Source organism: Centruroides sculpturatus, unplaced genomic scaffold, assembly GCF_000671375.1.
Source record: "Centruroides sculpturatus isolate CEXI.00-Female unplaced genomic scaffold, Cexi_2.0 scaffold24, whole genome shotgun sequence".
Lineage (NCBI taxonomy): Eukaryota > Metazoa > Arthropoda > Arachnida > Scorpiones > Buthidae > Centruroides > Centruroides sculpturatus.
Window position 1 is genome coordinate 404,580 of NW_019384375.1, and position 23,202 is coordinate 427,781.

Here is a 23,202-nt window from a genome sequence, read left to right on the forward strand (position 1 = left end):
AATTCATATTCAATTGTTTTTAAATTTATATTTAACAATTTCTAGAAAACATTTCTTTAAAAACAATTAATATATATATATATATAATATTTCATACAACACAGAATGTAATATGTATGAATTGCATTGATATGATAAATTAAATATTTTTTAAAGAAAATTGAAATGGTATAAAAACAACTTAAGTAAAATAATACGAAAGAAAACGAACATTGTTTTATAATTTAAATCCACGTAAACACAATAAAATTATATTTTGATTACTTTCTTTTTATGAATTTTGAAATAAATCAATAGCAATGAATTTATTGAAAAGTTAAGTAAAATAGTTTCAAAACTACAGATTTAATACGAAGAATTTTGACAAAGTAATTTAATATTTTAGATATATATAAAATATTTCAATTGTTTATATATATATATTAATTGTTTTTAAAGAAATGTTTTCTAGAAATTGTTAAATATAAATTTAAAAACAATTGAATATGAATTTTTTAAAGTACAAGTTCCTATAAATTTATAGAAAGAAAATAACTAACTTTTCTCTTTTATGCATTAGAAAGTAAGTATTAAAAAGTGATTTTGTTTTAAAAGAAAAATTATCTTTTTAAATACATCTTACAATTAAACTTCTCTACGATTACGTTATAAAATGTTTTATAACTTCCGAAGAAACTTCTTAATACATTTTACATCAGCAACTAAATTGTATTAAAAGAAGTCATAATTACTTTGAGATATTATATTAATATATGATATTTAAGTCATTATATTTATATGTATGCTTTTTTATACATTTTAAGGTAGGAATTTCAAGAAATATTGAGTAAAATAGGTATCTAATTATTTCATTTATGAGAATACCTTAAAATTTATTGAATTTACTAAAATATTATCACTTGTTTTTAAAACTTATTTTTGGCATGCATTTAAATTACATAATTAGTAATTTATGCATATTTGAGCATATTTAGTAAATCATAGATTGTTTGGAAATAAATTTAAATATTTATTATATTTAAATAAACTTTTAGTTTACCTTATGCATATTAAAACGTAACAGTACAATTTTGATATTTAGCACAAGGTGACTTTACTTAATCCTTCTAAATAAATGATCATGTTTGTCGTTGATTATGAAGCATGGTTGCAAGTTTAATTCAGCGTAGAATACCAAACTTTGTACAAACTTTAGCAAATTTCTAACCTTAATTTTCTATTTTTATAATTTTAATATGCATAAAAAAAGGGGGAATTTTAGAAGTTAAAGTCAAGTCAAGAAGAAAATTTTCGAACGAATGAACGTCGATTGCTAATAAAAAGAACCGAAAGATTCAAGGATTTAACAAAGTTAATCTTTTAAAGTAAACATTGTTTAGATAATATACGTAAAGGTGGTCATTAGTTAAATAAATAGTGCAACAGGAAACTACATTTTTATAAAATTCTCTAACTTTTATTTATTTAGTCTAAACGAGAGTATCAAACTTTGACATTTGAATAGTTTCTCTTTAATATTAAAACCATGTTTGCCGTTCGATCACACATTCAAATGATACAGTTGTCACGTTTCCAATAACCAAAAGTCCGAATAGAGTTTCTGCACTTCTACATTACTGACATACAGTGACAAGTAAATGGGAAACGAAAGACAATAAATGATGCAGAAATTGCCTTGTTACTTTTCTAAGTTATTGAGCTTGTACGTTTTATTGAAATTCTGAAGTTTAAGAATAACGATTTATCAATAAATTAAATCCTTGAAAGATTTAATTATTACTATTATTTTTTTCAGTTTTATTACGTATCAACAAAATATTAAATAGCAAATACCTATATAAAGTAAAGTTTTAATAATTCATAAATATTAACATTTATTATTTATTTATTTGAATATTATTATGCCAATAATCAATTTTAGATTAGAATTGTATTGTTTATATATTTACAAATTTATAACAAAGAGATAGACACTCATATATTTAACAATAAGTTAATTATCGTTAAAATAAACAACAAATTACTTAATAATGAGAAAATATGTATACTATAAATTACAATATATTAATATATTATAAGAAAATCTTCCCAAAGGAAATTTATTTTTTTATAACAATTAATTATAATAAAATAGCAATTCTTTACTTATTATAATTACACTTTTATTTACTATTTTTATTTATTATTAAATTTCATGGCATGAATAATATACAGTATTGTAATTATAAACACAAGAACACAATTAATAGTACATTAATATATTACATATATATATATATAATAATTACTTTCAGTAAAAAGCGCAAATCCACTAGTAAACTTTATATTCTTGTGATTTTTCAGTTAAGAATATGTAAATTTACTTTTATTTAAATTTATGATAATAATAATTTTCAAAATTTATATTTTATATAAATTTTAAAAAACAAGGTTATTAAAATTTAATAAAGGTTTGAATAAAATCTTAACAATTAAATTAATTTGTTGCCTTAATTAATTTTATTATATCTACTCCAATATATTCGCTAAAGAATAATTTTGCAGTATAAGAATGTTTACAAAGATATAATAATTTTGCTTATAATGGCATGCCATTTTAAATACTTAATATACATATAAATTTCTGCAAACATCATGTTCAATTACTTTTAATGAACCACTTAGGATTAATTATAAAATAATTAGCATTGCTGATACTGTTAAATTATTCAAATTGACTAAAGGAACTACCGAACTTATGCCATTTTATCTTGTCATTTTTAACTTTTATCATTTAACCGTCTTTAATTACTTAATACGTGAATAGCTTAATTATAATTTGTAATTTTTGCTATTTTTATTAATGTCACCTTTAATGCAACAGAATGAAGTTACATTAAAGATATTTTCCTCTTAAACAATATTTAAGAACCAAAGCAAACATTAGATAGATTAAATATTTAATCTTTTGTGCGGCATAATTTATAACTCATTTTATTGTGTACATTTTTAGAGCAAATATTAAATTTATTCAATAAAACTATTTAATCTCCAGATATTTCAAGAATAAATTTGTTCAGAAGAAGAAATGTTCCTATATTTTTGGAACGTGTACATTTTTTTATATTTTTTTCTAAAGTAAACTCGACAAAAGTATAAAGCATAATTATGTAATTTTTCTCAATACTAACCAGCTTTTCGTATCTTTTTGTATATAAATGCATTAATCTTCTAGTTTTATATATTTGTAATGAATGATTTTATTCAACATTATCAAACAAGATATTCAAAATATTATATTCATATTTTTTGTGTAAGTTAAACACAAAGTATTAAATTCTTATTTTATCTCAGCAATATTATCATTATAATATTTGCTAAATATAATTANTATATTTTCAATTCCTCTCTAGTTGATCATTGAATTTGTGCCATTTCACATCATCCGAGTGTCGCGAAAAACGTGACAATGGTAGGCTGAAATAACCAAACTCTTTATATGGTTTTTGTTATAATGTTCGTTATATTGTAGTATTTGATTTATATAACTACAATGGTTATCTTACCTAAGGATTTATCACACCGAGTGACTAATTTAACACAGTTTAAAAATTCTTTATTCCGCTGTACACAATTTAAAAAATTTTTAAAATATGTTAGATTTGGCACTCGGTGTGATAAACTCTTACGTAAGATAACCTTTGTAAATATGAATCAAATACTATAATATAATACAAGGATTAGAAGTATGAAATAATGTAATAATCTTAATCTTTGTTGTTATTTTTTCCCCAAGCAACGCCGAGCTCATCTACTAGTTAATTATATATATGTGTGTATATTATAGAGGTATATATTAAATATTAATGTGTATATATATATATATANTACCTTAAAATGTATAAAAAAGCATACATATAAATATAATGACTTAAATATCATATATTAATATAATATCTCAAAGTAATTATGACTTCTTTTAATACAATTTAGTTGCTGATGTAAAATGTATTAAGAAGTTTCTTCGGAAGTTATAAAACATTTTATAACGTAATCGTAGAGAAGTTTAATTGTAAGATGTATTTAAAAAGATAATTTTTCTTTTAAAACAAAATCACTTTTTAATACTTACTTTCTAATGCATAAAAGAGAAAAGTTAGTTATTTTCTTTCTATAAATTTATAGGAACTTGTACTTTAAAAAATTCATATTCAATTGTTTTTAAATTTATATTTAACAATTTCTAGAAAACATTTCTTTAAAAACAATTAATATATATATATATATAATATTTCATACAACACAGAATGTAATATGTATGAATTGCATTGATATGATAAATTAAATATTTTTTAAAGAAAATTGAAATGGTATAAAAACAACTTAAGTAAAATAATACGAAAGAAAACGAACATTGTTTTATAATTTAAATCCACGTAAACACAATAAAATTATATTTTGATTACTTTCTTTTTATGAATTTTGAAATAAATCAATAGCAATGAATTTATTGAAAAGTTAAGTAAAATAGTTTCAAAACTACAGATTTAATACGAAGAATTTTGACAAAGTAATTTAATATTTTAGATATATATAAAATATTTCAATTGTTTATATATATATATTAATTGTTTTTAAAGAAATGTTTTCTAGAAATTGTTAAATATAAATTTAAAAACAATTGAATATGAATTTTTTAAAGTACAAGTTCCTATAAATTTATAGAAAGAAAATAACTAACTTTTCTCTTTTATGCATTAGAAAGTAAGTATTAAAAAGTGATTTTGTTTTAAAAGAAAAATTATCTTTTTAAATACATCTTACAATTAAACTTCTCTACGATTACGTTATAAAATGTTTTATAACTTCCGAAGAAACTTCTTAATACATTTTACATCAGCAACTAAATTGTATTAAAAGAAGTCATAATTACTTTGAGATATTATATTAATATATGATATTTAAGTCATTATATTTATATGTATGCTTTTTTATACATTTTAAGGTAGGAATTTCAAGAAATATTGAGTAAAATAGGTATCTAATTATTTCATTTATGAGAATACCTTAAAATTTATTGAATTTACTAAAATATTATCACTTGTTTTTAAAACTTATTTTTGGCATGCATTTAAATTACATAATTAGTAATTTATGCATATTTGAGCATATTTAGTAAATCATAGATTGTTTGGAAATAAATTTAAATATTTATTATATTTAAATAAACTTTTAGTTTACCTTATGCATATTAAAACGTAACAGTACAATTTTGATATTTAGCACAAGGTGACTTTACTTAATCCTTCTAAATAAATGATCATGTTTGTCGTTGATTATGAAGCATGGTTGCAAGTTTAATTCAGCGTAGAATACCAAACTTTGTACAAACTTTAGCAAATTTCTAACCTTAATTTTCTATTTTTATAATTTTAATATGCATAAAAAAAGGGGGAATTTTAGAAGTTAAAGTCAAGTCAAGAAGAAAATTTTCGAACGAATGAACGTCGATTGCTAATAAAAAGAACCGAAAGATTCAAGGATTTAACAAAGTTAATCTTTTAAAGTAAACATTGTTTAGATAATATACGTAAAGGTGGTCATTAGTTAAATAAATAGTGCAACAGGAAACTACATTTTTATAAAATTCTCTAACTTTTATTTATTTAGTCTAAACGAGAGTATCAAACTTTGACATTTGAATAGTTTCTCTTTAATATTAAAACCATGTTTGCCGTTCGATCACACATTCAAATGATACAGTTGTCACGTTTCCAATAACCAAAAGTCCGAATAGAGTTTCTGCACTTCTACATTACTGACATACAGTGACAAGTAAATGGGAAACGAAAGACAATAAATGATGCAGAAATTGCCTTGTTACTTTTCTAAGTTATTGAGCTTGTACGTTTTATTGAAATTCTGAAGTTTAAGAATAACGATTTATCAATAAATTAAATCCTTGAAAGATTTAATTATTACTATTATTTTTTTCAGTTTTATTACGTATCAACAAAATATTAAATAGCAAATACCTATATAAAGTAAAGTTTTAATAATTCATAAATATTAACATTTATTATTTATTTATTTGAACATTATTTGTGTAACTTAATTTAAAGACCGTTAAATTCGAAAGTCCTGTTGTCAAGCAGTCAGGTACGAGACTTGTCAACCTGTTCAATTCTTCACTCGATCTATAGTGTATGATGCAGTCCATTCTGTAAGCCGTCTGTACGTTCGTAATATGTACTTTTAAGGTATGTTTTTTAATTTTTTAAACGTGTTATATCTACAGAATGTTTTATTCGCGTATGTATATGTATATTTTCTCATGTTTAATTTTAATATTTAGTTGGCTGAAGAGGGGCTAATGCCCGAAACGCGACTTGTAAATTGCGTNGTGTCCAACATCTAAATAGGAGCCAGTTTCCCATAGAAAGTTCTCCCGGGACATACCTCCTTTCCCTGCCAAGAGAGGAAACCTTCCCTTGGCAGATTGCCCAGGTGTTGCATTGTCTTCTTTCATCAATCCAATCCAATCCCAATGGCTGAAGTTTACTCTGGAAATGCTGCACATCATAATTATTTAATTCAGTTTTAATCCAATTCATGTAGCAGCATCGAAACGTAGAACTAATATCGAATTGGCAAAAATATGTCATATTTAATTACAATAGAGCGTCGTTTATCCGAAAGTCGGTTATCCGAAAGAATTTTTAACATGGACGAAAATTCAACGCGAAGCGACACGCAACGGAGAAAAATTTCAACACGGGATAGGTTAATATATTTTTTTCTCACATAATCGGTTATCCGAAAAATAAGTTATCCGAACAACCCGAGTCCCCAATTGATTCGGATAAACGATGCTCTACTGTATTAATGATATACTAATTATAAATTTTTTAAATAAAGTTATGAAGCGATACATCATCCATTTTGAAGTAATCTACTGTTTCTCGTAGCTTCAAATTATAATAATGCAATTTGTAAGTTTTCATATTTAAATTATTCTAAATAATTCATATGTTTTGGATAGTCAACAAAACATAAAAACGTAAATAAAATTTTAAAATTAAAATAAATTATATTTCAAGAAATTGTTCGTTATGATAGCAATATTACAGTAAGGTTTTCAAAGAGAGAAATTTGAATTTCAATATGAGATATATGTTTTATTTTAGGTATATATTCAATATTAATTTATATAATAAGCTTCTAAATATTAATATAACATATAAATTTTAATATTATGTTTACTACATTATCAGTCAAAACGGTTGCTCTTAAGATTGGGATTAATATTCTGTCGTTTGGCATCGAAGTAGGCTAACGGTATATAAATTGTCTTTATTCTTATTGAAATTCATTTAGTTATCGTTATGTTTATTAATTTTTATGTGGAATTAATATATTTATCATATGGATATTAACACTGAAAAAAGGATTGATTACCAAAACTTAAGCCAATTTTTAAATTTGTTTCTAATTAAATTGTGCTTCAATTTTTCATACGTTTTTAATATTGCTATCACTATTTTTATCAGAAATAAAATTACTAACATTTAATTTTGTGATTTCTAATCTAATAAAATTTATAAACATTTTAGATTAACTTTTTTATTAAATTTGTATTACTGAAAAATGTTAAATAAAATTTATATCTCAGAAAGAAATATAACAATTTAATTATATATAATTTATGAAATTTTACCTGTAATTCCATTTTATGGAACAGATTAACACAAAGATAATCTAGAAAGTTTCGGAATTTTATAAAATAAATGTTCCGCTTCTGAACTATCGAATTTTCTTTTGGATTGTTAACTCTATGTAATGGGGTGCAATAATATTTTTATTTCTGAATAGGCTCGTAAAATTTAATAATTTCGTTTTTTTTTAGTTTCGAAAGCGGGGAATCAACGTTTGAAAATATTCTATGTTTTGATACATAAGGAACTACGCCGATTAAATTTTATAGGATCCATTCTGATAAATTTTATTTGTTGTAAATTCTATAAGTGATATCACGTGTGTTTTTGTTTTATAATTTCACGATATTAAGCAGTAGAATTTTGTTCGTGACACACATTATAAACTTAATGAAATATATAAAAATTTGAGTTTCTTACATTTCTACAATAGCATATGTAAATGAGCTTAAGTTATATATTAATATTTTATACAATTCACCGAACTTTGAACAATTGTCTTTTCTACTTTATTTCTAATTTAACGTATAGCAGATTAGTTTCTTTATATCATAGACCAACGATGCCCAAATCTTGAGGATCTTCAAGAGCTCAATTGTGGCACAACCAATAAGTAAAAAATATTTATTTTTAAAAATTTCATTACAAACATTACAAGTTCATAAACCTTCAACTAGCAAAGAGTAAATAAAAAAAAAAATGTAATAAATATATCAAAATTCTCAAAATAAATACATTATGATTCTGAAATTTTTATTTTTATACCAAGAACATTAGGTGCGGCTCCCAATATTTTCAGGTAGGTAACTAGGGCTCTTACAGGAAAAAGTCTACCCCTGCCGTAGACTATTAATATCATTTGTATTTATTTCAAAATGCGCCTGACATGATAAAACTTATTCTAAATCAGTCATGAGCAACCCGAGGCTACAAGGTTCTGCTATTTGGTCCCTCTGGGCTTTGGCAACAATTTCATTTTCCTGTTTTTTGCCTCGTGCCATTATACAATTCTAATTAAGCTGATATTCATGACAAAGAACAATCAAACTAAACTTGACTTCACTGATCACAACGAAAAGATGAGAATAAACTGTGTGTTACTAATTTGCATATTATTATCAGATATTATTTTATCTAGTATTCTGGAAGTTGTGTAGTACGTTGGTACTCAACAGGCTTATAGTCGGTAACTTCGTGAGAAAAAAAAAGGTGTGTCCCCCTCAGAAACCCACAAAGTTTGCTTGTGGCCAGAAAAGGCTACCCATCACTACTATAAACTATTGTGGAAAGACATTTCCGACAGTATTGCTTGTGGCTGTTCATATTCTGATTCCAATACATCATGCGTCAAATATTCTTTGTTCTTGTTTCATTGCCTTTATCTAAGCAACTATACTACAGTGATTGTGTTACCATAGCAGGCATGAATATTAAGGTAAGGAATGTTATATGCATTCAAAAAAAATGCATCCGTCGTTATGTATTTGTTGAATAATATGATAGAATCAATTGTGTTTGTTTGATAGCTCGATGAAAACAAGAATTTGATTTTAAAAATATTTATTTCATAAAAATTCAGTTTTAAATCACGTTTTATAGTATGAATTTTAAATAACATTCTTTGTGAATTTTTATACAGACACTACGGTGTATTTTTTCAAAACACTTGGCAAATCATTCATCTCTTTACTCAGTTGGAACGCAATTTACAAGTCGCGTTTCGGGCATTAGCCCCTCTTCAGCCAACTAAATATTAAAATTAAACATGAGAAAATATACATATACATACGCGAATAAAACATTCTGTAGATATAACATGTTTAAAAAATTAAAAAACATACCTTAAAAGTACATATTACGAACGTACAGACGGCTTACAGAATGAACTGCATCATACACTATAGATCGAGTGAAGAATTGAACAGGTTGACAAGTCTCGTACCTGACTGCTTGACAACAAGACTTTCGAATTTAACGGTCTTTAAGTTTACACAAATAATGTTCAAATAAATAAATTGAAATTTATAAACAATTTTTAACAGTATTTGTTTTACCTTTAATTTATATTCGGACATATTACCTAAATTCACACGTTAACTTTTGTAGCTTTTTCAAGACGAATCTTTCGCGCAGTTATCCCAACGACACTATCCGGTCTGCTAATTTGCCTATGTACGAGCAAATAGACACAGAAATGAAGAAAAATAACATGAAATTTGCTCCAAAATATGGAAATCTATTCTCCAGATTGAAGGCCAAACAGAGTATGAAAAAACAAAACATAAATAAAGAAGAAACGAAAAATATTGTGTGTAAAATACCATGTACATGTAAAAACAACAGCTTTTATATAGGCGATACGAAACGCAAACTAAAAATAAGGGTTAAAGAATACATGTCTGATTTGAAGTATCACCGATTAAACTCAGTATTCCACGATCATTGTTTACTAAATGATTGCAACATAGATAAATCTTACATACATATTTTACATAAAGAAAAGAAAACATATAACAGAAAATTTAAAGAGAGTGTTGAGATTATTAAAAATAAAAATAACAATTGTATAAATATAAACTTAAGCATCAAAATTAGTGAGAACTGGGTAAAAATATTATAATTGTGTTAGAGATTATTGGATATAATTATGGAGTTAATCATCAAGGTTCAAAGTTCATGTATAAATAAATAATGTTTGTAAAAATCCCGAAATATTATAAGCTAATATTAATATACTATTAATTTCTGTTTGTACACAACTTTTTATTGAATACTATAATTGTTTCAAATCAGTTCACTGATATATATGTAAATTAGCAGACCAGGTAGTGTCGTTGGGATATCCGCTCGAAAGATTCGTCTTGAAAAAGCTACAAAAGTTAACGTGTGAATTTAGGTAATATGTCCGAATATAAATTAAAAGTAAAACAAATACTGTTAAAAATTGTTTATAAGTTTCAATTTATTTATTTGAACATTATTTGTGTAACTTAATTTAAAGACCGTTAAATTCGAAAGTCCTGTTGTCAAGCAGTCAGGTACGAGACTTGTCAACCTGTTCAATTCTTCACTCGATCTATAGTGTATGATGCAGTCCATTCTGTAAGCCGTCTGTACGTTCGTAATATGTACTTTTAAGGTATGTTTTTTAATTTTTTAAACGTGTTATATCTACAGAATGTTTTATTCGCGTATGTATATGTATATTTTCTCATGTTTAATTTTAATATTTAGTTGGCTGAAGAGGGGCTAATGCCCGAAACGCGACTTGTAAATTGCGTTCCAACTGAGTAAAGAGATGAATGATTTGCCAAGTGTTTTGAAAAAATACACCGTAGTGTCTGTATAAAAATTCACAAAGAATGTTATTTAAAATTCATACTATAAAACGTGATTTAAAACTGAATTTTTATGAAATAAATATTTTTAAAATCAAATTCTTGTTTTCATCGAGCTATCAAACAAACACAATTGATTCTATCATATTATTCAACAAATACATAACGACGGATGCATTTTTTTTGAATGCATATAACATTCCTTACCTTAATATTCATGCCTGCTATGGTAACACAATCACTGTAGTATAGTTGCTTAGATAAAGGCAATGAAACAAGAACAAAGAATATTTGACGCATGATGTATTGGAATCAGAATATGAACAGCCACAAGCAATACTGTCGGAAATGTCTTTCCACAATAGTTTATAGTAGTGATGGGTAGCCTTTTCTGGCCACAAGCAAACTTTGTGGGTTTCTGAGGGGGACACACCTTTTTTTTTCTCACGAAGTTACCGACTATAAGCCTGTTGAGTACCAACGTACTACACAACTTCCAGAATACTAGATAAAATAATATCTGATAATAATATGCAAATTAGTAACACACAGTTTATTCTCATCTTTTCGTTGTGATCAGTGAAGTCAAGTTTAGTTTGATTGTTCTTTGTCATGAATATCAGCTTAATTAGAATTGTATAATGGCACGAGGCAAAAAACAGGAAAATGAAATTGTTGCCAAAGCCCAGAGGGACCAAATAGCAGAACCTTGTAGCCTCGGGTTGCTCATGACTGATTTAGAATAAGTTTTATCATGTCAGGCGCATTTTGAAATAAATACAAATGATATTAATAGTCTACGGCAGGGGTAGACTTTTTCCTGTAAGAGCCCTAGTTACCTACCTGAAAATATTGGGAGCCGCACCTAATGTTCTTGGTATAAAAATAAAAATTTCAGAATCATAATGTATTTATTTTGAGAATTTTGATATATTTATTACATTTTTTTTTTTATTTACTCTTTGCTAGTTGAAGGTTTATGAACTTGTAATGTTTGTAATGAAATTTTTAAAAATAAATATTTTTTACTTATTGGTTGTGCCACAATTGAGCTCTTGAAGATCCTCAAGATTTGGGCATCGTTGGTCTATGATATAAAGAAACTAATCTGCTATACGTTAAATTAGAAATAAAGTAGAAAAGACAATTGTTCAAAGTTCGGTGAATTGTATAAAATATTAATATATAACTTAAGCTCATTTACATATGCTATTGTAGAAATGTAAGAAACTCAAATTTTTATATATTTCATTAAGTTTATAATGTGTGTCACGAACAAAATTCTACTGCTTAATATCGTGAAATTATAAAACAAAAACACACGTGATATCACTTATAGAATTTACAACAAATAAAATTTATCAGAATGGATCCTATAAAATTTAATCGGCGTAGTTCCTTATGTATCAAAACATAGAATATTTTCAAACGTTGATTCCCCGCTTTCGAAACTAAAAAAAAACGAAATTATTAAATTTTACGAGCCTATTCAGAAATAAAAATATTATTGCACCCCATTACATAGAGTTAACAATCCAAAAGAAAATTCGATAGTTCAGAAGCGGAACATTTATTTTATAAAATTCCGAAACTTTCTAGATTATCTTTGTGTTAATCTGTTCCATAAAATGGAATTACAGGTAAAATTTCATAAATTATATATAATTAAATTGTTATATTTCTTTCTGAGATATAAATTTTATTTAACATTTTTCAGTAATACAAATTTAATAAAAAAGTTAATCTAAAATGTTTATAAATTTTATTAGATTAGAAATCACAAAATTAAATGTTAGTAATTTTATTTCTGATAAAAATAGTGATAGCAATATTAAAAACGTATGAAAAATTGAAGCACAATTTAATTAGAAACAAATTTAAAAATTGGCTTAAGTTTTGGTAATCAATCCTTTTTTCAGTGTTAATATCCATATGATAAATATATTAATTCCACATAAAAATTAATAAACATAACGATAACTAAATGAATTTCAATAAGAATAAAGACAATTTATATACCGTTAGCCTACTTCGATGCCAAACGACAGAATATTAATCCCAATCTTAAGAGCAACCGTTTTGACTGATAATGTAGTAAACATAATATTAAAATTTATATGTTATATTAATATTTAGAAGCTTATTATATAAATTAATATTGAATATATACCTAAAATAAAACATATATCTCANTATAAATACATATATAAAGTTACTCTGTTTTTAGAAATTATAAGAGATTTTATAAAAACTATCAAGATAAAATCTAAAGTACTTTTTGAACTTGTAGAGGCTTTTGAAAATTTCTTTTGAACTACGCAAAGCAATAAATAAAATAATTACATTCTCTACAGCCTATTCAAGTTTCACAAAATCCGTTTTCCTTTAAATCAATAAATGCTTCTGTTGACCTCCTAGCCTTTTACTGATTCACATTCTCAAATTTCAATCCCAAAATCTTTTCTCTTTTTAATGCTATTTATCCAAAATATTGTAGGGTAAAATTACATTCATTTTCGGATCAATAGGTAAACATCGGATCAAGAAAAAAATAATTTATAAACTCTACAGAAATTTTTATAACATATTTAAAAAATTGAAGATAATATCGCACGATAATTTCTTTAAAAAAATATAAATAAATTTATATTGATTATTTTTTAAAATAAATTGTGTATAATTAACTGTTTTTATTTGTATAATGACCCATTAACTAATATGGAGTAACTATTTAAGCATTACAAAATTAAATTGTGACAATATAATCGAGGTTAAACTGATGCCAATATTTAAAGAAAAAAAGGATTTCCTTATCATTATCAATTATTTTCTCAAATTCACTAAGTGTTCTGTTTAAATTACACTTTTAAATGCTTTTAATTAGAGTGAAAGTGAATGGATAATCTAGTATATCAATGTTAATCGAGTTTAATGAAAGAGATTAAGATAACAACTTTTCCACAAATATAATCACAATCTACTTACTGAGTTTGTTTACTCAGAATATTTTAAATATGATCAGGAAGTTGCTAATGGAAGTGAAATGTACTTTAGGCGGATAACTAATTTTAGAGAATGTTCAAAATATTTACAATATAATAAACTTTTTTATTTACTATTTTAAATTACTTATTAATAAATTTACAACAATAACAGTAAGTAAATAGATTCAAATTTCTTGAACATTTTAAATATTAATTGCATCCAAAATCTTCAATCAAAATGAAAAATATTTAATAAATAATAATATATCTTGTTATTAATATTCAACTTCTTTTAATATTTCCTTTGATATTAAATATATTTATTTGCTTGAAAGTAGAGATGCAATAAGTTAAAAATACATTAGAAATTTTTTTTAATGGAATACATGGCTAAAAGTTGTGTTTATTTAGTTTAAAGTATATTTACAAATGTCCATAAAATTTAGTTAGCTTGTAAGAATTTCAAAGAAGTGCCGCCATCTACAGAAAGTTTTTGGAATTTTATATGTTGTATTGATCAATATGAAAGAGATCAAGATACTACTATACCTTCCATGTCACTTTGATCACATCAGATGCAGTAGCAATACCCTTTACATCAGTAGGAGGCATCATCGGAGCTGAAAGAAAAATCACATATTTTATGGACTTCCGGATTTTGGTACAGAAAGACAGACAGAATTTCCGTATAGAACTCACGCAACGTCAAGTTTAATAAAGAATTTGTTTGAAATTTAAATACCTCGAATATTAGAGTTCATATATTAAAACTTTCTAAAAAGTTCTACATTTAAATAAAGTATGAAGCTTATTGAGAATGACAGAAAATAACTCTATTCTAGGAAAAGAAAAGTTACATTTCTTTCGTGATATGTATCTTAAATAAAATAGGATAAAATCGAAGCATCTCTATATTAGAATATATATAAAGATGTTAAATATCCTTATAAAATTTAATTTTCTCAATCCACTGGATAGGTATTGAATCCAAATATATTGTAGTGTAAGCTTCAATTGAAAGTACAGGTTACACAGATTTCAAATTCGAATCAATTCTATTGAATTTAGTTTCTACTAGAAAAAATCTTTGATGGAATGATTCAGTGTGGAAACTAATTTATTTCCGAACAAGTCGTTTTTATTCAGATAAGACTTTCACAATCGCGAAATCAATTTTCTGAGTTGTGCTTTCTCATTTGTGATGAAATTCTATATCTTTACTAAAACAAACTGTATACATTATATATAACAAAAAAGTAGACTAAACAGTTTCTTATTCTTTCGAGTAAAACAAGGAGTCGTAGTTGAGAAATTTAAGGAATGATTTTGATATTTTCATGTATAAATCCGTAATATAAATTGTGTTCTACTCGTTTTGTGCAATTCCAAACTTTAACGTGGTCTAACTTTGTAAATCTAACTCAGAAAGATGGATAATGTAGCTGCAGGATGTGGAAATCGAATGCTAGCTATTGTCATATCTAGGGAATACTCTAAGCTATCCCAATATGATCTACTAATAGTTGACGTACATCTTCTTGGAGTATATGTTGTTCCAAGAATAAATTTCAAATAAGCAAACTTAATAATTGTTTTTTATTAATACAGTATTACAATGTATTTATTATAAGAAAAAACAATTAACTCTATCTATGATTGTCTCGTTTATTTATTTTCGAATAAAGTAATATTTAAAATTTTTATTTAAAAAAATCTTCAAAAATTGTTATCGTTTCAAAATATATGCGAAATTATTTAAAATTGAAGCTATTTCTTAAAATTATATACAGCTAGTTTTTTAAATCTTTACAGTTCTCTGCAGCTAGTTCAGACTACTACAGAAAAGTTAATAAGCATTAAAAGATAAAATAATTTTTATAAAAACTTATTTTATATAATTTGAAAATTTATTTTGCTTTTGTTTGCTTAATTATTAACCATGTTAAATATTATTTTTCGTAAATGTTTATGCATAAACTTTTCCTTAAGTTACTTATTAATATATTTATAATACACATAAAAAAAGATATGTCTCATTTTCAATAATTTCAGGATATAACTTATGGGAATTTTTTCTATTTCAAACTATAAATACATATATAAAGTTACTCTGTTTTTAGAAATTATAAGAGATTTTATAAAAACTATCAAGATAAAATCTAAAGTACTTTTTGAACTTGTAGAGGCTTTTGAAAATTTCTTTTGAACTACGCAAAGCAATAAATAAAATAATTACATTCTCTACAGCCTATTCAAGTTTCACAAAATCCGTTTTCCTTTAAATCAATAAATGCTTCTGTTGACCTCCTAGCCTTTTACTGATTCACATTCTCAAATTTCAATCCCAAAATCTTTTCTCTTTTTAATGCTATTTATCCAAAATATTGTAGGGTAAAATTACATTCATTTTCGGATCAATAGGTAAACATCGGATCAAGAAAAAAATAATTTATAAACTCTACAGAAATTTTTATAACATATTTAAAAAATTGAAGATAATATCGCACGATAATTTCTTTAAAAAAATATAAATAAATTTATATTGATTATTTTTTAAAATAAATTGTGTATAATTAACTGTTTTTATTTGTATAATGACCCATTAACTAATATGGAGTAACTATTTAAGCATTACAAAATTAAATTGTGACAATATAATCGAGGTTAAACTGATGCCAATATTTAAAGAAAAAAAGGATTTCCTTATCATTATCAATTATTTTCTCAAATTCACTAAGTGTTCTGTTTAAATTACACTTTTAAATGCTTTTAATTAGAGTGAAAGTGAATGGATAATCTAGTATATCAATGTTAATCGAGTTTAATGAAAGAGATTAAGATAACAACTTTTCCACAAATATAATCACAATCTACTTACTGAGTTTGTTTACTCAGAATATTTTAAATATGATCAGGAAGTTGCTAATGGAAGTGAAATGTACTTTAGGCGGATAACTAATTTTAGAGAATGTTCAAAATATTTACAATATAATAAACTTTTTTATTTACTATTTTAAATTACTTATTAATAAATTTACAACAATAACAGTAAGTAAATAGATTCAAATTTCTTGAACATTTTAAATATTAATTGCATCCAAAATCTTCAATCAAAATGAAAAATATTTAATAAATAATAATATATCTTGTTATTAATATTCAACTTCTTTTAATATTTCCTTTGATATTAAATATATTTATTTGCTTGAAAGTAGAGATGCAATAAGTTAAAAATACATTAGAAATTTTTTTTAATGGAATACATGGCTAAAAGTTGTGTTTATTTAGTTTAAAGTATATTTACAAATGTCCATAAAATTTAGTTAGCTTGTAAGAATTTCAAAGAAGTGCCGCCATCTACAGAAAGTTTTTGGAATTTTATATGTTGTATTGATCAATATGAAAGAGATCAAGATACTACTATACCTTCCATGTCACTTTGATCACATCAGATGCAGTAGCAATACCCTTTACATCAGTAGGAGGCATCATCGGAGCTGAAAGAAAAATCACATATTTTATGGACTTCCGGATTTTGGTACAGAAAGACAGACAGAATTTCCGTATAGAACTCACGCAACGTCAAGTTTAATAAAGAATTTGTTTGAAATTTAAATACCTCGAATATTAGAGTTCATATATTAAAACTTTCTAAAAAGTTCTACATTTAAATAAAGTATGAAGCTTATTGAGAATGACAGAAAATAACTCTATTCTAGGAAAAGAAAAGTTACATTTCTTTCGTGATATGTATCTTAAATAAAATAGGATGATTAAAATTTATAAAAAAAAGTTACAATATATATTTAAATTATTTAACGAATAATGTAAAATTAATCTTACATATTTATAAGTTATATAGTATTCATAACTACGTCATAAATCACTATCCTTCAAAATACTAAACTAGCTTACGATATAGAGTATTGATTTTTCGTCTTTATATACATATTATTTATATTATAATATACACATTTTACTATATTCGCATTAAATTTTATAATATATTTTTATAATATGAATAGTTTCTCGGAGGCTGGTATATTATCAATTAAAAACAAACTAGGTAGACACATTTATCTTTAATGTGTCTACATATCTTGTTTCTGTTTTATATTAAAATAACTTGATATATATTTATAGATTGTAATCGTTTTGTTATATTATAATCCATCGATATAAAAATTACATATTAAGAAGAAAAAATATACCGATATATAAATAATATCGATGATGATAATGCGAGTATCAGCTGTTATTGGCATAAAAATGATTTATATATTATCGTAGAAATGATATTAATGATTATTATTGATCATCAAAGCATTATTTTTATTAGATAGTATTGATTTATAATGATCGATGATCATCATTACATCAATGATACTTTTTACGTAAGAATAATATTTATTACCTAATCAATTGCTTCAGTATCATAATGTAATGGCATTGTGATATATAAATAATCGCGAAGATATTGTTATTTGCCTCTAAATCATTCGTTCATGCATTCATTCAGGATACAGCTTTCACATTCGTCTATACAATATACGTGATATACAGATTGGTTCATTTTAATCAATCTACTGAAATAACTCGAAAAATACACATCCTACAAAAAGTTCATTAAACCAAAAATGTTAGACTTTAAGGGCCAGCAGGATGAAGCTATCGGCCACATTTTTCATATAGATAGCACTACAATCAGTAAATACGGAGCCAAGTTTATTTTCTTATATGGGAACCATGTTTTTTTTTTATTGCATATTATTCTATATCGAAAACAAACTTTATTTAAAACACTTTTTAAAAGATGCACTTATCAGAAGTTATGATCGTTTGAAAGTTTAGGCGGCGTCACACAATGCTTAAGTGAATCTGTGGATATCTTATCTCTGGGGTTCATTGAAAAACGGAAGAAAAATTATTGAAAATCATCAGGAAACTATTATTATTTAGTAGAATCAAGATCAACATCAGTTTATCACAGGTTTGACGACTTTAACAAGCTGTGGGACTAATTTCTGTATCTGTTTATTACTAGAAAAAAAAGAATGATTCTCCAAATAATAATAGTTTCTTACTGATTTTTAAAGCATTAATCTTCTTTTTTCAATAAAATTCACAGATATCCACATATTCATGCTTGCATTCTGTGGAGGCTGCGAACAATTTCAATCGCTCATAACTTTTGATATGTGCATCTTTTGAAAATTTTTAGACAAACCTCTGTTTGTTTATGATGTAGATTATTAATGTGAAATGACGAATGGAAGTTTTCATTTAAGAAACTTAACTTTATCCTATTTTAACCGATTCTAGCGTCGTCTATGACGAAATCGGTGGCTCCATCTTGTGGCCCTTGAATTTTAACATTTTTGGTTTAATGACGTTTTCTAAGGCTGCATATTTTTCGAATTATTTCTGTGGATTGATTAAAATGGATCACCCTGTATACATTATACTGTATGTTATAATAATGCTAATGTGCACATTATAAAAACAAATAAGAAAAATATTATGAAACGTCCAAAAATAAATTATAGTATATGAATTCGAGGAAAGTATGATATATAAGAAAAAAACCAATAACGAAAGATTTTAAGATTTAAATATTCACTATCCATTTTCTGTAAAAGTTTTCTATTATAATACAAATGTTATTAATGTCTTACGTCGTTCAATATCATTTTATGATATTCACTTCACAAAAAATTTTTTTTGTTTTTTTTATTCTGATGAAACCGTGTTGTAGTTTACTTTGCTTTATACAGACACACTACGGTGTATTTTTTCAAAACACTTGGCAAATCATTCATCTTTTTTTTATTCAGTTGGAACGCAATTTACAAGTCGCGTTTCGGGCATTAGCCCCTCTTCAGCCAACTAAATATTAAAATTAAACATGAGAAAATATACATATACATACGCGAATAAAACATTCTGTAGATATAACATGTTTAAAAAATTAAAAAACATACCTTAAAAGTACATATTACGAACGTACAGACGGCTTACAGAATGAACTGCATCATACACTATAGATCGAGTGAAGAATTGAACAGGTTGACAAGTCTCGTACCTGACTGCTTGACAACAAGACTTTCGAATTTAACGGTCTTTAAGTTTACACAAATAATGTTCAAATAAATAAATTGAAATTTATAAACAATTTTTAACAGTATTTGTTTTACCTTTAATTTATATTCGGACATATTACCTAAATTCACACGTTAACTTTTGTAGCTTTTTCAAGACGAATCTTTCGCGCAGTTATCCCAACGACACTATCCGGTCTGCTAATTTGCCTATGTACGAGCAAATAGACACAGAAATGAAGAAAAATAACATGAAATTTGCTCCAAAATATGGAAATCTATTCTCCAGATTGAAGGCCAAACAGAGTATGAAAAAACAAAACATAAATAAAGAAGAAACGAAAAATATTGTGTGTAAAATACCATGTACATGTAAAAACAACAGCTTTTATATAGGCGATACGAAACGCAAACTAAAAATAAGGGTTAAAGAATACATGTCTGATTTGAAGTATCACCGATTAAACTCAGTATTCCACGATCATTGTTTACTAAATGATTGCAACATAGATAAATCTTACATACATATTTTACATAAAGAAAAGAAAACATATAACAGAAAATTTAAAGAGAGTGTTGAGATTATTAAAAATAAAAATAACAATTGTATAAATATAAACTTAAGCATCAAAATTAGTGAGAACTGGGTAAAAATATTATAATTGTGTTAGAGATTATTGGATATAATTATGGAGTTAATCATCAAGGTTCAAAGTTCATGTATAAATAAATAATGTTTGTAAAAATCCCGAAATATTATAAGCTAATATTAATATACTATTAATTTCTGTTTGTACACAACTTTTTATTGAATACTATAATTGTTTCAAATCAGTTCACTGATATATATGTAAATTAGCAGACCAGGTAGTGTCGTTGGGATATCCGCTCGAAAGATTCGTCTTGAAAAAGCTACAAAAGTTAACGTGTGAATTTAGGTAATATGTCCGAATATAAATTAAAAGTAAAACAAATACTGTTAAAAATTGTTTATAAATTTCAATTTATTTATTTGAACATTATTTGTGTAACTTAATTTAAAGACCGTTAAATTCGAAAGTCCTGTTGTCAAGCAGTCAGGTACGAGACTTGTCAACCTGTTCAATTCTTCACTCGATCTATAGTGTATGATGCAGTNCCAACTAAAAAGGTTACCATCAATTCTTGTTTTTTACATTTCATTTTGAAAATATTCGAGGAAAAAATTTATAATTAGTATATCATTAATACAGTAGAGCATCGTTTATCCGAATCAATTGGGGACTCGGGTTGTTCGGATAACTTATTTTTCGGATAACCGATTATGTGAGAAAAAAATATATTAACCTATCCCGTGTTGAAATTTTTCTCCGTTGCGTGTCGCTTCGCGTTGAATTTTCGTCCATGTTAAAAATTCTTTCGGATAACCGACTTTCGGATAAACGACGCTCTATTGTAATTAAATATGACATATTTTTGCCAATTCGATATTAGTTCTACGTTTCGATGCTGCTACATGAATTGGATTAAAACTGAATTAAATAATTATGATGTGCAGCATTTCCAGAGTAAACTTCAGCCATTGGGATTGGATTGGATTGATGAAAGAAGACAATGCAACACCTGGGCAATCTGCCAAGGGAAGGTTTCCTCTCTTGGCAGGGAAAGGAGGTATGTCCCGGGAGAACTTTCTATGGGAAACTGGCTCCTATTTAGATGTTGGACACGTGAAGAAAATCCGAAAACGTCAACATGGCTAGCTCGTTGGTCAGGTGCCAACCCGTGACCAAACTATCAGTGACTAGTGATTTTTATCTATTCGGTCACCGATGGGACGGTTAACTCTAAGAGAAGAGGGAAAAAACAAAAAATATATTATTGATTTATATCTATATAATATTTGATACTATACTAAAGCTAAGCTTACTTTAAAATTATTATTGCAAAGAAAATTTAATTGCATTTTATTCACCTAGAAATAAGCTTATATACAGTACAACAGGCAACAAATTCCAGAGTTCCATATTATATGTATAAAAATTTATATTTAAGAGGAGCTAATATTCATTTATGTATTTACAAATACGTTTTGGTCTAATTGGCTAAAAATTTATAATATAGAAAGTTTTTACCAATCAGGAATAGTTCAAAGTCAATCAATTTCAATTGTTTTAACAGAGAATTGAATTTAAAATGTAAAAAAATAACAATTGCAAAAGAGTTTATGATAAAATTTATACAGAATTAATTATTATCGATTGTAATTTTTGGATCAAGCCTATACAAAAGTAANTTATATCTATATAATATTTGATACTGAAATAAATGGTTGGCTTTCAGAAATTGTTTTAGAATTAAGTTTTGAAATTCGTTGAGCAGACACTATATTTCAAACTGATAAAAATGTTCATAGTTGGAAAATGCATACTGCAGAACATTCGAACTAAAAAAAAGAGTTAATTACTTAAAAACTATCTAGTTTAAAATCGACAATCCTATAATTTACAATATATTATTTTCAATAAATAAAATATCATTACAAAAAGTATACCAACTAAAAAGGTTACCATCAATTCTTGTTTTTTATACTGATATTTTATTTAATTTGGAATATCAATTTAAAGTCATTTTGAAAACGAAAAAATATTTTAAAATACCGTATATCTGGGCAGATAAGACAATAGTTGAATCATAAAAAAAGATCCCAAAATCCGGGGTCATCTTATAGGACAGATACAAAAAAAAATTAGATTGAAATTTATATAAATTAAAACCATTATAAAAAGACAGACAAACCGTAATTATTTACTAGAAGAGAGTAGGGTAGGTGCACAAAATAGAATAGCCCATACGGCGTTTTTGTGAATAGTCACGGTCATTACCTGAATGCCAATCAGTGCCAATGTTTGCAAAAATTGCAAGGCAACGTTGCCAGATGTAAGAAAATAAAATTCGTTTACTCGAAAAATTACGAATAGGACGTAATTCCGTATACGCTATACAGTATTATTATTATTATTCAGATGATGATCGCTGATCTAAACTAAATTCTTAGGCCGTTGATAGTTTGGGAGTCGTCTTATAGGACAGATATATGCTAAAACTATAA

General features: G+C 25.6%; 1 protein-coding gene and 1 long non-coding RNA gene across 2 annotated transcripts in view; one reads left to right on the forward strand and one right to left on the reverse strand.

Annotated features, from left to right (window-relative positions):
• LOC111616681 (Down syndrome cell adhesion molecule homolog) overlaps positions 1-23,202 on the reverse strand; it is a 191,291-nt gene that overhangs the window by 84,577 nt on the left and 83,512 nt on the right. Inside the window, exon 16 of the mRNA XM_023358064.1 lies at positions 17,443-17,513. Within this exon, the coding sequence (XP_023213832.1) occupies positions 17,443-17,513 (71 nt within the window). The remainder of the gene's footprint in view (positions 1-17,442; positions 17,514-23,202) is intronic.
• On the forward strand, positions 10,535-11,298 carry LOC111616694. The gene is made up of 3 exons (XR_002755299.1): positions 10,535-10,616; positions 10,696-10,833; positions 10,929-11,298. It is a non-coding gene; the product is annotated as an uncharacterized LOC111616694 (long non-coding RNA).